At 34.4% G+C, this 17166-nt stretch overlaps 1 protein-coding gene across 9 annotated transcripts in view; it reads right to left on the bottom strand.

Annotated features, from left to right (window-relative positions):
* MARCHF1 (membrane associated ring-CH-type finger 1) overlaps positions 1–17166 on the bottom strand; it is a 906067-nt gene that overhangs the window by 480225 nt on the left and 408676 nt on the right. For 3 of the 9 annotated variants that reach the window (XM_074396771.1, XM_074396766.1, XM_074396772.1), the window contains exon 3: positions 5983–6191. The exons of 4 other annotated variants lie outside the window; for them this stretch is intronic. In XM_074396771.1, coding sequence (XP_074252872.1) covers positions 5983–6081 — 99 coding nt within the window. In that variant the 5' untranslated portion in view covers positions 6082–6191. Of the gene's footprint in view, positions 1–5982; positions 6192–17166 lie in introns of those variants that run through there. 2 more of the 9 variants (XM_074396776.1, XM_074396773.1) reach the window with 1 other exon arrangement.

Below are 17166 nucleotides of genomic sequence, written 5' to 3'. Positions count from 1 at the left end.
CTATTCAAAAATTAAAGTTTGTGATTGCTTTACCTAAATCCCAGCTATTTCCCAACTCAGAATTCAGTTGCTGCACAGGTAACAAAGCAGGAAATTATTGCAACTGCCCTTTGGCACAGTATCGTTTAGGGTCCTTAATGTTGTAAGTGACATAACATTCTAACAAAAATACGGCTTAAACAATAAAGGACATATATTAAATCACTTCATTGGAAAATTGTTTGGCTTTTAACAAGGGTTGGTTTTAAAGAAGGACTGATCACGAGCCCAAACAATATTACCCCAGAACCTAGTTTTTTTTTTTTTTTTTTTTTTCTCTCTCTCTCTCTGTTCTACCTGTTTCCAAGTCAGCTTCAGCACTGAGAGCATCTGTGGTCTCCATGAAGCTCCAACCTTTTCCCTCAGTATACCTCACATGTACTTATATAAGCCACCCATTAGAAGAAAGCAAGTTTACTTCAGAAGTCTTCAGGACAAAAGACGTCTCTTCCCAAAAACCATATTAAAAGATCAGTGTGTACCACTGATTCAGTAGAATCAAGTAGTCATGCCTGAACCCATTACCATGAGAGAGTATTGGGATACCCTGATTACTTTAAGCCAATGAAGGCTCATCCCAAGTCACATGACTGAGAATGGGTGGGGGGCTTGGTTTTCTGAACACTATTACCAGAAGTAAAAATGGATGATGCACAGTAATCACAACAGATGTCCATTAGAAGGGAGGACATCTTTAATGTCAGTAGTTCTGACTCCTCGGGCCTATCCTGCCTGAGACAAATATGCACGTGAAGACAAACATGGCCTTTGTGTGCCAACGCGAAGCATGACCACCTAATCGTTTTCAAGGTATAATAGAAGAAAATAAAATCTTATTTTAAAATGAGATCTAGTTAAAATGTACTTTTTCCTCAAGGAGGCAAACTTGAGAGGCTGAGTTATTTACTCAAGGTTAAGAGGCTTTGATGAAGCTATTTCAAATATTCTGAATTGTGTCCCAGTAAGCTCTCTACTAAATTACTTTGCCCATTATTATTTAATTTTTCCATATTTTCTGAATTTGAATAAAATGTACTCTAGTTATATTTTATAATAGCACCTACTGTATCTTCCATCTGATCTTATGAATCACAGGTAGACACTGTAACAACAAACAATCAAAATGCTACCACTTAGAAGTTAGCAGTTTTGGGAGTTAAATTAACTCTTTGGGGATAATAATTTGGTGTCTGAAAAAAGATTGCTAAATATAGTAGTAATAGAAAAAGCAGTAGACTGGTAGTCAAAAGGCCTGAATTTTTGTCCCAAATTTGTCATGAACTAGTTGTGTGACATTGGCAAACTCTTCATTCTCTATGGACTTTAATGGTGGAATGTAAATTAAAATAAATAATTTTTAAGAAACTTTCTGATTTGGAGATCCTTCGTTTCTACCAAGTTTGCTTAATTAATGTGAGAAAAATAAGTTATCTTAATTGTAAAGAAAAAAATGTAAGATTTGAGCCCAGAGTAGCCTGAATACTAATCTCAGCTCTGGCCCTGAGATTAAATATGTTTTTTTAAAACTTTTTAATTTTTTTTACTATAAATAATAAATCAGTAACTTATCCATTATGTTCAAAATGACAAATATATATCAAAAAGCCATATTTTTTCCAGGTTACTCGAATTTCTACCAAAAGAAATTCCTCAGTAACAGATTTCCAGCTACTCTGAAAAATAAGAGATGACCCATATGCTATGACTGGAAAGGCAAGTAGAAGATCTTAAAAGGGATATCTTAGGAAGGAAAATCAAATATTATTTTAGGGAAAAAATACAAAAACTGAAGTAGAGAAATACCACAAAATAATGGAAGCAGTAAAGGAAAATGTACATACAAACAAAGGGATTTGTTTTTCATTTTCCTCCTAAATCCTTCTAAAGCATTATAGCCATGTGTGGTCATCTTGAGAGTGAGAAGGATTAGAAGCAAAGGACTCACGGCTTGTTTTTTCCTCTTAAGTCCCTCCCAACTTCTAACGAATAGACTCAGTGTGTTGAAAGGAATACAGCAGCGTGCAGTGCAGGTGCCAGAAACAGCTTTGGCACCATCCATGCTGTATTCTACACTTAAAACACAGTGAATCGTAGATGTATTTGCTTACAAATCCCAGGGATGTATAAGAAATGTGTGCTAGAGGTTGACTACATACTGGAATTTATACAATTATTATAATTTCCAGATCTAGAGTAGGAATTGAATTTATACCTAGAAGGCTAAGAATTTGATTAATAAAATTCACTGCCCTTGTAAGAGACAGATATCTTTTAGACCCAAATCTCTAATGTGAATTAATTACAGCACAGTAAGTGGTGTTGACAGCTCTAAAAAAGAAGAATGAATTAATAGAAGCAAAGTGGTCTATTTAGAAAAGTAGGCAAATAAGATATAAAGAGGCTAAACTGTCAGACTCTGACATTCAACTAGAAAAGAAAAAGAAATCTGGAACTATGAACCATTTTGGAGATGTATTTTCTCCCAAAGCTTTCCCAAAAATGTGGTTTTCCCAAGGTGTAGGTGAAACTAAACCATTTTATTTTCTTTATCAATTTCACTTACCAAGAAAATCCAATTACCAGTTTTCTTCCAGAACTCTCCTGGACTGGAGCTAGCACTCAATCATTCCATCATGTATATGTGTGTGTGTGTATATATATATATATATATATATATATGGACTCCAAGTGTAAATTAATTAATTTGACTACTGTATTATACTAAATTTTCTGTAGCTTTGTAATGGACCAATATCTACTCACTTCGTAAGAGACTAAAGTGGGATTGCAGTAAACACTCTGGTTGTGCTTAATAAAATCTTGTATCTGGAATACAAGTCTAAGAAAGTTTACTTTAAAGGCCTAATCAATCTCCAGAGTTGGTGCCTCTGAAAGATAAACCTACATGCCTTCCCTAACTCTTAAAATCAACTATATCCAAACTGGACATAATATGTTATTTTGTGTTTTATACTTCCAGAGTTATTAACAAAATAGAGATGATTATAATAGTATGGCATGCAAAATATTTCAAAATGTATTTTCATTGTAAAGCTAGAGGTAGGAAATATTTAAAAAAAATTTTAAATATAGAAGATCTATGCCATTAAAAAAATCAACAAAAGAATTTTAGAAAATTTTTCTTGATATTTTTAACAGGATGGATCTTCTGTATTTTAACTATGATTGATAGTTTTCCTATTTTTTTCTTCACGTGGCTTAAGAAGTCTTATATCAAGTTAATGCATTAGTTAAGAGTCACAAAGTTTTGAATGAAGAGAAGTGAATTGCCTTAAATTTAAATTCGTTTTTGATTTAATTTACTCATTTAAATTAATTATAACCCGAATTATATTATTATAATTCTGAAATTAGATCATTTGCCCGATGCACATATGCTTCTTTGGATAACTTTAAGACAAGCAAAAAACATTAAGAAAACTTCAAGAAAGAATGCTTCTCATTTGTTCATCAGGAAATGTCCATATATGTACAAGATGTTTTACCTTTCCTTAGAAAGTATCACCACTTGAAATTATAGAAATCATTGATTCTTCTTGCTTTCCAACACACAGATGTATGCTGTTTAATTTGTCCACCTTCATGGCATTTACAAATCTTTTTAGAGTATTTATTTAGTTTATCAAAACAAGTTAAAGGACCTACAAGATTGACTAATATGTTTTAAGCATACTATTTAAAAGGAAACTTTAAACTACATCCTATAGAAAACCAAGAACCATTTGAAACATTGTAAGTGCTTCCCTTTCTGATATTCAGGTGTATCATTTTTTTTCCTTTTTTCTTTTTTTTTTTTTTTTTTTTTTTTTGGAGACAGAGTCTCGCTTTGTTGCCCTAGCTGGAGCTCACTGAGGTAATCTCTGCTCACTGCAACCTCTGCCTCCTGGGTTCAGGTGATTCTCCCACCTCTGCCTCCTGAGTAGCTGGGATTACAGACGTCTGCCACAATGCCCAGCTAATTTTTTGTATTAGAGTAGAGATGGGGTTTCATCTTGTCTCGCAGGCTAGTCTCAAACTCCTGACCTCTTGCTCCACCCACCTCGGCCTCCCAAAGTGCTGGGATTAAAGGCGTGAGCCATCTGGCCCAGCCCAGAACTGTATCTCTTTTTAGAAATTACATGAAGGCTCAGAGTTTCCTTTCTTTTTCTCCTAATTAACCTCATCTTCCTTTAAGAATGCCCACTAACTCCCATTGCGATACATTACAGTGTTTGTGACCCTGAAAGAAAGTTACACATATTTTAATAATTCAAGATATTCATGAAGATGTTTAAAGATGTGTATTAATTCCCATATCTGGATGATTGTGGCTAACTGACACAATATTTTCTTTTCCAAATATTGTTCAGATACTGATCATTCCAGATACCAAACAAATTTGCCACTCAAAATCTTCACATAAAGTTTCCACAACATTATCTTAAATTCATCCAGAAATTTAGACTGTGAGTAAGCAATGGATAACTTTTATGAATCTTGCTTTTGGCATTTCTATACCTATTTGCAGAACTGATCAGTGTACCCCACCCTCTCCACCCCATACCAACAAACTTAAGAGAAAACTCTTGTACTCTGATAAATCACATTCCATCATGTATATATATTGCCAAGTTGAAGGAAACAGACACAATAGAGAATGTGCCTGAGCATTCCGGGCTCTTAAGTTTCTTTACAAAGATGTTTAATTCTCAGAAATTCCAGAAATACTTGATGTGTTTATGATGAGGCAATTACGAACGTAAAAGTATCTCTTGTACTAACTTAGTCAGAAAAATCTCCCAAAGTCATCCAGAAATTCTAGCCACATCAAGAACTCATTGTCATTGAGTGACATTTTCAAAATCAGTTCAAATAAAGCAGCAAGAGGCTACACATGTATTTTCTCATTTGAAGATGTATTCAAATTTACTAGTCTTTTCCTTTAGGACACTCCTTGACACTCCACTCCCATCCTTTATTTGATTTGCTGCTCCCTCTGCCTCCAGCACCTATTCTTGAGAAAAAAAGGGTTAACATATAGAACTGGAGGTAGAGAAAGCTCATTTCCCACAATGCTAAGGACACCTGAGGACTAGAAAATAGTTGTGTTAAAGAGAAAAGAGGATTGCAGTTTCTGGCATTCTATCTCAAGCTTCCTTTTAGGGGAACACAACAATATTTATGACATTTCAACTTAATATTCTTGACTATGTTCAGTTCAATCCCTTTCTTAAAAATCTTTGAAGTTTCTAGCATCTGATCTTTCAAGCAGTTTAACTTACAACAACTGCTGCTAAATTTCCCTGCAAAATAAAAGCTCAACATAAGAAGTTGAGAATTATAACCTGTGTGAAGTTTCAAACAATGCCTTTTCTCATGAAGAACAAAATATAAATGTACAGATATCAAACAACAGTCATACACAACCATGCACTGCCAATGAATGAAGAGCAATTGATCCTACGAGGCACTAATTCATGTTATATATTCAATGTCATAACTGGCTTCTCTGTTCCTTTGTTAAAAAAGTCATTTTCAAACTTCCTAGCTTAATGAGCAGTGAGCAAAATTAGCAAGCATCACCAGTTCCACTGTGTGAAAATGTACCCCAGCAACTCCAGAGCCAACCCAGAACAGCCGGTTGCAACCCACAAGCTATGAAAGTCAAAAGTGACTCTAGATTGTTTAGAGAAAGAGGTAAAAGTTTCCATCTACCAAGTAACGAGTGTCCTTATGGATTTGGCTCCTCTCTTCATTCACAAAATAGAGATGAAGTTTAATATGCCCCAGTCAGTTACGCGTAAATCTCTTCCCATCTACTGTTACACACGGAGAGCTGGGATCCAGCTGCTCTGAAGCCCTTGCCATGTCCCATGGTGCAGAGAGCAGCGTTGGCAACAGTGGCTTGGCTCTCTGATTTTGTTAAATTAAACCTCCTCTTACCTCGACTTCCTTGTTCTTCTCTTTGTTTCTGCCCATTGAATTTCTCCCATTGCTGGCAGTCTCCCGCGCTGGGATTACGGAAATCTGGTGGAGGGGCATATTGGCAGGGCTGCAGGTGGCCAATCCCTGATTGGATGCCTTAACTCTTCACTCGCCCTGAGTAGCCCACCTGCACAATTGTTCATATCCTTGTTTTGCCAAGCTCAGGTCTAAACAAAAAAGGGGAAAAAATAGTGTTTGAGACACTGTGCAGCAGAGGCCAGGGTCTCCTGGTCAAAATGTCAAACACATTGAATGGGGAGTTTAAAAGAAACGCGAGAGCAAATAATCCAGGGAGTACTGCATTCTCCAAAGGACGATTTACCTCAAGTCATAATTGCACTGCTTTGTCACTGGAGCACCCCTCTCCCCTAAGAGCATTGTGGGAGACAATTCAATTTCTATGATACCTAATAACTGTCATGGAAACCAGGGAAACCTAGGTCTCACAGGCCCTTATTAGCAACTGCTTCCTTTAATGGCACAGACTCCCACATTTGCAGCGGCTGTCACTTCTGCTTTTGCTTCTCCTCTGATTCCCCAGGAGTCCACTAAGCACCCAGAGACACTGCATCTTGCTGACTAGGTAAATAAGCAGACGGCTGACAAGCTTAGTGTCCTATTTGGAGCCAAATCTCTTCCTTGAGAAGCGTGGCTAGCTGGCTGTGTCCTTCATGCATCTATAATAATCTGCTTAGGTCAAAGGATCTGCCTCGAAGTGAAGAGCATCAAATGAGATAGAATGAGGTGTTGAGAGGGAGACAGAGAGAGAGAGAGAGACCTGGAGCAATTGCAGATGTCTTTTTCTGGATGGTTGTAAAGAGTCTTAACTATTCACTGCACCTTCCCTACTAAAACATCAGCAACAGGAGTCAGAAGGCATCAGTTAGTCTGAAGCATAGACCTCTATAGTACTCATTTCAGCTTTATTGCAGCTTCTGTGCTCTCTGAAATATACGTCAGAATCAATAGTAGCTTCTCCTTGCTTTCCCAGAAAGGAAACAGAATTTACTATTACTGTCCTCTCAATAGTTATACAACTTGGAAGAAGTGGTTAATCAGAACTTCTGCTTTTTAAATTAAAAAAAAAAAATCAGTTTAAAACATTCTACTTTCTTGGTGAAGTAAAATTTTAAAATACATTAACTTTGTAAAAATAACTTTCCCTCATGATTATTTCCTCTTTTTCAGGGTGTTTGGCACTCTGTCTTTAAAAGGACAGAATTTTCTTTGTGTTGATACATACATTGGATGTTTTCTGGATATTGTGAACTAATCAGATCTTCCACTGCTGTGTTTGTTTGCCCTAAATGAAGCATAATTTAGAAAATTCCTTGCTTTTATATACTCAAGCACTGCTTATAAGTTAGAATTTTTTTCTAATCACAGAGATCTTCAAAGTGATTTCTAACTGCAATTCATCTCTGCCTATCTTTGTATTATACAAAAATAATACCATTTCCATTATGACATTACAATTTGCTTAAACTCAGGATGGAGAAAAAATGTGGAAAAAGACAGGTAATGTTGTTGGCAATAAAGCCAACAACAATATATGTAAAGATTGAATTAACATCTTCAATTTAAATATTCACACAAATAAAAACTTGTGTATTTACAAGTTTCGTCCAAATACGTGTTCATTTCAACCTAAATTAGCCACCTGCCCATGGTTCTTACCCTCATCATCCACCTAGCTCATCTGGGGAAATTTTACTTGTTTCTTTGTCTTGGCCTAACACTGGATATCCTTTCTTAATTAATTGCAATCAAAATACATGTTTCGGAGGCCTATTTTTTTTTTGGTGCAGCTGGCAAAGTTTGAGGTGGTCTTATGCTACCAGAGACATAATCATAATACATAGATGCCTGAGATGTACTTTATTATAGACACATTTTCAGGAAGGCTGTGGTGGAGACAAGAAGGGTACAGTTACAAAGTAGACAGTTTTTTTTTTTTTTTTTTTTTTTTTTTTTTTTTTTTTTTTTTTTAACTAGAGATGTTTCTGATACAATTTTGAGAACCATTCCAGTGTGTCACTAAAATAACCTCAGCACAATAAGCTCATTAAAGTTCGTATAGAGACAAATTCTTGCTTTAGAATAGTTAAAAAAAAAATAGCTTTCTCAAACCTAGCATTTGTTCATCATCATGCTTAAGCTTACAGAATGTATTTGTGACATACAGGAGCTTGAATGAAAGGACTGAACAGCCAACCTCTGCCAAAAACACCATGTCTACAGCTAAAACGAATAATTCCTAAATTTTCTGTAGCTTAATGATCATATCTGTGACCTGTAAGTGTGAGGAAGGAAGTTCCTTACTTTAATAATTTTTAATTCCTCTATCTAGAAGGACTTCTTAATTAAGAAAATGCTGGAAATAGAAATCTGTAAATTTAATAGTGTGTGACAAATACTAAAATTTAAATTATGAACCTTTTTAGAGAAGTAATATTGTCCCTGTTTATGTCCATGAAAAGTTCCCTGAAAAGCCAAGGCAGCTTTTCAGATAAATTCAGACTTCAGTACTTTTGCTAAAAATATTCATTAAAGCTATGGGAAAGAAGATTTTTAGCTTGAATTCACTGAATGGCTGTCTTAATCCTTTACCTCATTATGGATACGAGGTTATCCTTTGTTTGCTATGAGATTTTTCAGAAATCAGATTTGAATTTTGAGTTAATTTGATTTATGTGGTTGAGTTATTTCAATTAGCTTTCTTTTATCCTGAAATTTAAAATATAAATTGCATTTCTAGAAAAGTGTATTTATTTCTTAGAGTATTTTATACAGTAAACAAGAAGAGGTTTATTACATCTTTTTAAGAAAATGTTTTAGCAATAACTTAAGAAAAATTAATAATCTGTCTGCTTAATAAATATTTATCTAGTATTGTATTAGATATTGCCACAAATTGAACTTTTAAAATTTTCCAACCGTATCAGGGGAAAAATGTGCTTTTAATACTTTGTGGATTCTAATACTTTGCTGCCTTGGAACACTGAATACACATCAGCTAATATCAATGTCTTGCACTTACCCAATACCTTTCCTCAAGCAGCTTCCATAGTTCCCTGCCAATTAGGAACAACCAGAGCTCTCCGGGGTGACTCATTACATAACAATCCAAAACTAAGAAAACTGTTGTGGAATGCATTCCTCCTATGGGAGCATAGTCCATCTTGTGCAGTAATTAAACCCTGTGGAGTCACAAAGAGCAATGGACCCAGCAACTGAGCACTGATAGGCATTGGCCAGAATAATCTTGGATTCAGGAGGCATTCAGCTCATCTCCATCTCCATTTGCGATCGTATTACATGATCCAGATTTTTAAACTTGATTTTTGTGGAAATCATAGATTATAATTACTACTGAAATCAACCTGGAATATTCACTCTTCACTGAATACTTATTCCATACACATGACTGAATTATATCTGTTTTGTTTCCACATTCTGGCTTCCAGCCCTTGGCTCTGGGAACAGGTTCCTCATTCCTGCCTCGGGCTCCAAAATTTGACATTTTTAGTTATTAACTCTAATACTCAGACCTCAGTTTTCCCCAAGAGATTCTGATTTGGTGCCATTCCTTATCCTCAGTGGCCTAGTTCATCTCTAGTTTAAAAGGTAAACAAAGCAAAATATGCATATCTGGTAGCATAAGACCACCTCAATCTTTGCGAGCTGCAACAACAACAACAACAAAAAATAGGCCTTCAAAGCATTTATTTTGAATGCAATTTATCAAGAAAGGAAATCCAGTGTTAGGCCAAGACAAGGAAGCGAGTAAACATCTGCTAACACATTAAATGGACAGACTGATAATTCAATTCAATAAACATTTATTAAGCATCTTCTGTGTTTTCTAAACTGTGCTAGGAATTAATAGGCAGCAGGTAATGTATAAAATGTGGTGAAATATCTGTAGTCAAAGAATTTGTTGTGTCATTAGGGAAATAAGATTTAAGGAGGTAAGTCAATTTAAAAAATATGCAGCATACGGCAATTAACAGTTGAAAGATAATACAGAATACTGAAAGTAAATATCAAAGGACGTTTGAGCAACAGTGAATAATATTAGATCTAAATACACAGTTAAAGTCTTAAGGAGGAATTGGGGCATCTATTGCTCTTGGTAGACATAAGGTGACAAAATCATTTTAAGGCATAGAGATGGTGTGAAATTGGTATACAAAAGTTCAGGACACAATAGAAAATTTGTTTAAGATTATTAATTGGTTTAGCATGTATATATTATTAGGATCAGCACTTTAAAGGAGAGAGGAAAGAAACCAGAGACCAGATCCGGCAGAAAGAAAAAGCCTATAAGCCACATAAAATTATATTAACTATAAAATATGAAATTATATTTTATATTTATAAAATTATAAATGCATTGATACAAGACAGAGAAGTAATAAAGATAAACACTTTAAGTTATTTCTGAAAATATAAACAAGGTACACTGAGGTAGAAAAAGGGTATTTCATTACAAATACCTGGTGAAAGGAGGAAATCTAGATTGAATGGGTTTTCAGTGCATCATTGCAAAGAGCGTTAAATGGCCACTGTCAAATATTATCGAGAAGAATAAGATATATAGATAAGATAATATAGATAAGCCAACATGACACAAATAATTTATGTTACCATGTAAAGGAGCAGGAGAAGGAATGTGAATTTAAAGGTATTGTTACTAGGGAAATTCTGAAGCATATATTTATGTATTAATAGAAGAGTTAGAGAACAACCCAAGCCAGCCAAACAGGCTTAGTAGAAATAGTGAGAGGGAGTATAAAATGGAAAATAATTAAAATTTCTGGTCATATGTTTATTAAAAAATCTGCAATGTAATAAAGCATTTCTAAAATGCTTGTATGTTTTTTATGGGTTTTGTCTGATTATTGGGATCCAATTGTGATTACATTTAGTATATGCAAGTATCTTCTGCAATTACAAAATCATTTTAATGTGAGTAGTCTGTCTCTGAAGACTTTTCAGAAGTAACTAGATGATCAGCCTTCAATATCAAAGACAATATAATAGATCAGATGAATTCTTAAGATCTTTGATTCCATTCTCTGGAAATTGTTTTTCCTAATTTTAGCCACATGTATTTTCTGAAGTTGATGCAGATTACAGCATAGCCAAGACATCCATTTCAGCCTTTTGGAGAATCAATAACAATCACCACAATCACATAATATGTGTGATAATTACGGCATGTCCTAAAGAGTCAGTTGTACTAGTTTACAGGATTTATATCATGCTCATGACAAAAGAATAGCATCAGAAAATAGCTTTCAAAATATTACTATATCTAGCTGAACAAGGAGCAAAATATCAAAAAACTGTTTCAGAGGGCCAATACGTATTTCTTCACTTATCTTCAGAAAATGTAAAGCAGTCGTCCCAAAAAGAGGAACTGGAATCATGGCAGAAGGTTTTTAATTACTGCTTGCTTCAGAACCTGCCCACTCTTATCCCTGAAGAATGAGAGAGAGAAAGTATGTGTGTGTGTGTGTGTGTGTGTGTGTGTGTGTGTGTGTGTGTGTCTGTGTCTCTGTGTGTGTGTGTTGGGGGAGGCATTCTCACACATGGCTGTGAGTCTCCTTCCCCTTCCATATTCTGGAATTTCACTGTCAGTATCTCTAGGGCCTCATAAACCCGGTATTCTCAAACCTAGTGGCACACTTTCTCTAAGCCATTTCATGACTTAAAGAAGGAAGTAGTAGTTTCCTCTTATAAATGTCAAAATTCTGACTTAATGCATTGGAGAATTAAAAACTAAATTTAACAAAGTGCTCCTGTATGATATTAAGGTTCAAGCAAAGGAGACTTGGCCCTAACATTCCTAATCAAGCACAGCACATGCACACGTGTACACATACACACACACACACACACACACACACACACACCGCCCACAAATGACATTATATTGAATTCCTAAAGTTTGTCTAGATGTAGAGATACATGTATCTGCTCAAATATTATTTTTATTCCTTATAAGAAAATCTCTCACTAGTTTTCCAAGGAAAAACACCCTCAAACTCTGCTTTTCTATTTTATATAGAAGACTTCTGTGACCAGATTTGTGGAGTTCTTTCCCCCCTCCACACCAAACAAACAAGCAATTCTGCAGCAGACAACAATTGGGTGTTACCCAAATTTGGTTCTACCTGGAGATACTATCAGATCCCACAGGTTCAGAGCTCAGTCTCACCAGACCATCCCCCACTTTCAGACACTAGTCACAAATCCAGGTTCCTGGGACTTCTGACTTCAAATTGGGGTTCCCAAAACCCCCTCCTTAGGTTCAATGAGTTTGCTGGAGTGGCTCACAGAACTTAGGAAAATATTCAGCTTTATGGGTTTATTACAGAGGATACAGATACAGAGACGCATAGGGCAAAGCATTTGAGAAGGGGTGCTGAGCTTATCTGTCCCTCCCCACCCAGGAACCTCCACATATTCAGCCATCCATAAGCTCTCTGTAACCAGTCATTTTGGGTTTTTATGATATGATTGATTAAACCATTGGCTAATGTAATCAATTTAACATTCACCTTCTCTCTCCTTGGAGGCTGGGATTGGGATAAAAGTTGCAACACCCTATAATCCTGCTCAGTCTTTCTGAGTGACCAGCCTTCATCCTGAAGCTACCTAGGGGCTGCCAACTATCAGTCAACACAGAATACAAAACAGACATCACTTTGGCAATTCGAAAGATTTCAGGAGTTGCATGCTAAGAAAGAGGTCAAAGACCAAATATGGACTTCACAATACCACAAGTCTTTATTCAGTTTAAGGGGAAAATGGCATCACAGAATTTTATATTGCAAAGGCAAATTATAAAGCACCCTACCATTTGACAACTAGATTAAGTCCTGGGAGACTTAGTGTTCTGACATCATGAAAGGCTAGTTGATGGCAGAAACAATGTAGATAATCTCCTGATCCAGAGACACCCGCTCTTTCATCAATTTTTGACCCAATTTGATGAGTATAAAGCTTAGGCGTGTTTTAAGTGAAAACCAACAATGTAATCAATACATTTATTTACATGTTATTTATTTACTTTTTACTGCTGGGAGTACTTCTGAAAGGAATATATTTTATAATTCTGAATTACATGCATAGCCTCTTTGGAAACTATATTTTACTATGTTTCTTATGTCTCAAAGATCCAATTTTTTATTATTCAAGAAATAATTAAATTTGAAGGCTGACCAGTGTTTTTTTAATCACATTTTTATTCTCATCATTCACTGATTATGAAAAATATCATTAACCTAACATTATTAATGTTACCATTTTTGGAATAAGTGGTATTTATGACAATTTTTTTTATAATTAGTAACTTGGAAAGTGCTAAAATAAATAATGGGTCAAAATTCAGAAAGTCAATCTACATATTCTACTTTCTATATCTGGCAGATTTTCATATAACTCTTACCATAAAATTATAATATGTATTTTCTGCTGCTGGATATGCTATATACCTAAAGTACCAAAACAATCAGCAGACTTAGGAAACTTGGTTAAAACAATTGTCCTGGTATATGGGCATAGCCAAAATGTCATTATTTGTGTTCTTGGAAGAATAAAGATGTAATAAGTTGACTATAGAAATATTTATTTTCATGAGTTGTTCATAGATATGCATTCATATATTTTTAGACAAATCGGATTCAACCTAAAAACAGCATCAACCTACTCCACCAATTCCTATAGAGACTATCTTCAATTCAGAATGGTCTTATTAGGTCTACAGATATCTATGGTATTTCACCCAGAACTCTTCTCAGTCAAATGTAAAAGTTATTGGAGTATTTGTTAAATTGGGAAATTTAACTAACATACATTCACACAAGGAGAACACCATGTGAAGACTGGAATTACTCTGCCACAAACCAAGGAACTACCAAAAGCTAGGTCCTAAAAGACGCTCCCTAGTACTTTCAGAGTGAACACAGCTGTGCCAACACTTTGATCTGGACTTCTAGCCTTCAGAAACATGAGACTACATATCTATTTTTTAAGCCACACAGTTTTTGGTACTTTGTTATAACATTCCTAGGAAACTAAAGTACTTCCATAGACAAGTCCATTGATTCATTGTTACTGTTAATTCTCTGCATAACACTCAGATGATACCAATGGGCATCAAATCCAAGGGAAACAGCCAAGATAGAGAAGACAGAGGATGATGTAGTAAGGGTTAACAGCAGAGAAAAGCAAAGCCTCAGAGTAGACTGGGAATGAAGAATACGTACCAGAGTTTGAATTTTATAAGTGTTACCCTACATGTTGTTACAGGGGGCTTGAAGGAACAGTCTAAGGCTAAAAACCAGTATGGGAGCAGGTGGTAAATGAACAAATGCAAATGTTAATCCATGTGTATTTTGAAACACTGGAACACATATTTCCTAAATTTTGAACACAATCCAGCAGTTAGAGGTCCATCCGAGTCAGTATAAGAAAGATAATTATGACAATTTGAGCTCTGTGAAAATAAACAAGGGCTACTCTTGTAGTACCAAACTTTAATGTTCAAGTAGGAGATACATGACCACTTATTGGAACAATTAATAAATTAATTCAAAAATCTTTTTAAAGGCTGGATTCAATAATTTCTGAAGTACCCTTTAATTTGGTGTTTCTGTGACATTAGATATTGTGTTTACTCTTTGTATACAGGCTGTTTCCTGTAAAGAAATGATTCCTCATATAGAGAAACCTTGTAAGGTAATATATTTTACTAAAGAGAACTCCATAAGTATAGAGAGGGAGTATGCTGCTATTGATGGTTTGCCGTAAAGAAAAGTAGAAACACTGAAGGAAAAAGTAAAGGAGATAGTAGGTGCACAATCTAATGACAGGAGAAGACTTAAATCATCAGCTTGTGCCAAAGAAATGTAAGATATATTGGTCTAGTTACTATTTAATTGTCCATTACACATCTTTTATCTATGATTTAAAGTGATGCCTCAAATACACACACACACACACACAAACACACACACATATGTAGATTCTACCTGCAAAATGTGTAAAAAGAGATATAAGTAACAAAAGATTCTTAATATAGGTACTACAAATTATTTTATTATCCTAATAAAATTTCATAGAGAAAAAAATAAGAAGGCGAGAGGGAATAAAGTTAATTAAAAAATATAATATTTGAAAATAAACTATTGAATATTTAAAAGTACCGTTATGACTACTTTATAAGTATATCTCAGAAGATTTATCAGATATTACATCATTTTTATAGACTGTTCTTTATCTATAGTAGGCCTCTAAAATCTCATAAATTAGAGCACTATAAAAGTCATTCAGAGTTTTAAAATCTTTGAACAATATTAATAATCATGTAGATCTGTCAATATTATAAAGCAGTAAAGTTCTGGTGTTTTTATATTCTTTTATATAAATAGCATTAGTACTCAGGTTAATATTAGCACAAGAGTACTATGTTAATATTTTGAAAATAAATGAGATAATGGCTATTGAGCTAATTTGCATATTCATTACCTCATATACTTATCTTTTCTGTTGTAAGGAAACTTAAAATCTACTCTTCTTGCAATTTTCAAGAATTCAACATATTGTTATTAACTATAGTCACCATTGTGTACAAAATAGATCTCTTCTCTGTAACTAAAATTTTATATCCTTTGACCAACATCTCCACAACTTTACCTTCCTAGCCTTGGTAACCATCATTCTACTCTCTAATTCTGTGAGTTCAACTTTGTTAGGTTTCACATACAAGTGAGATTATGCATTATTTATCTTAATGTTCTCCAGCTTTATCTGTGATGTTGCAAGGGACAGAATTTTTTTCTTCTTTTAAAGGTTGAATCATCATTCCATTGCCTATATTTACCACATTTTATCTATCCACTGATGGACACTTAGGCTGATTCCATAACTTAACTATTGTGAATAGTGCTATAATAAACACGAGAATGCAGATATCTCTTAGTCATAGTGATTTTGTTTCTTTCGGATACATAGCAAATAGTCACATTGCTAGATCATATGGAAATTGTATTTTTAAAATTTTAAGAATCATACATCCTGTTTTTCCTATGATTGTACTAATTTACATTCCCAGCAACAGTATACAAGGGTTCCCTTTTCTGTACGTCTTCTCCAACATGTGTTACCCTTCATCTTTTTGATAATTACCATTCTAAAAGATGTGAGGTGATCTCTCATTAGCCATTACCCAATGTCTATATATTTCAAAACATGTAGTACTTTATAAATATATACTGTTTTGGCCAATTAAAAATAAATTTAATAAAAAACAGAAAAATATAAAAATAATGCATGTAAACTCCTTGGGACAAGGCTTGCCAAAGAATATGTGCTAATTAATAGTTAAGCACTCATATTTGAAGCTTAAATTTACCTAATAATAGGATTTATCATTTTTAAAGTACTTATTTTGCAAAAAAAGATGGATATTAAATATTTTAAAAATAGCAATGGAGTATATTTCTTGACACCATACCTAAGAGTATTCAAACACACAATAAAACTGAATATCTTTTATGTAAAGAGAATTATTTCTACTAGTTGATTAAATATGGAGACACATATCAAATAATATTTTTCAAAAAATAAGAGCTATAAAAAAGCCACTTAACTCACATCAAAACTGTAGTTTAAAAGATGTAATTTTTCATAATTGGAGAGTTGCAGTAGCTGGATATCATTATAAATCTAAATTATTGTATTGAAGAAAATAATGTCAACAGTAATTGCTATTATTGAGCCAACTCCTATCTACCAAATAATGTTTTAAGCATTCTACATGTATATATATATATATTATTTAATTTGTTCCCCAACACAATCTTCCTAGGCATGATTATCATCTCCATTTAACGGAGAAGGAAACTGAAGCTCTGAGAGTTACATAACTTGCCCAAGGTCCCACATATAATTAATGAATGACTGATATAAGATTACATTGAACTCTGTCTGATACCAAACAACTTAATATCATGTTAATAAAGAATCGTGATGTATAGAATGCATATCAAATATATTAATTCTGTGAGGTGATAATCAGACTGATCCCCGATTCTGCTGTCCTTGAAGTCTGCCACAAAGCCAAGCAGG

The sequence above is a fragment of the Saimiri boliviensis genome, chromosome 3 (assembly GCF_048565385.1).
Source record: "Saimiri boliviensis isolate mSaiBol1 chromosome 3, mSaiBol1.pri, whole genome shotgun sequence".
In the NCBI taxonomy this organism is placed as follows: domain Eukaryota; kingdom Metazoa; phylum Chordata; class Mammalia; order Primates; family Cebidae; genus Saimiri; species Saimiri boliviensis.
This window is presented reverse-complemented; position numbering and strand designations above follow the sequence as displayed.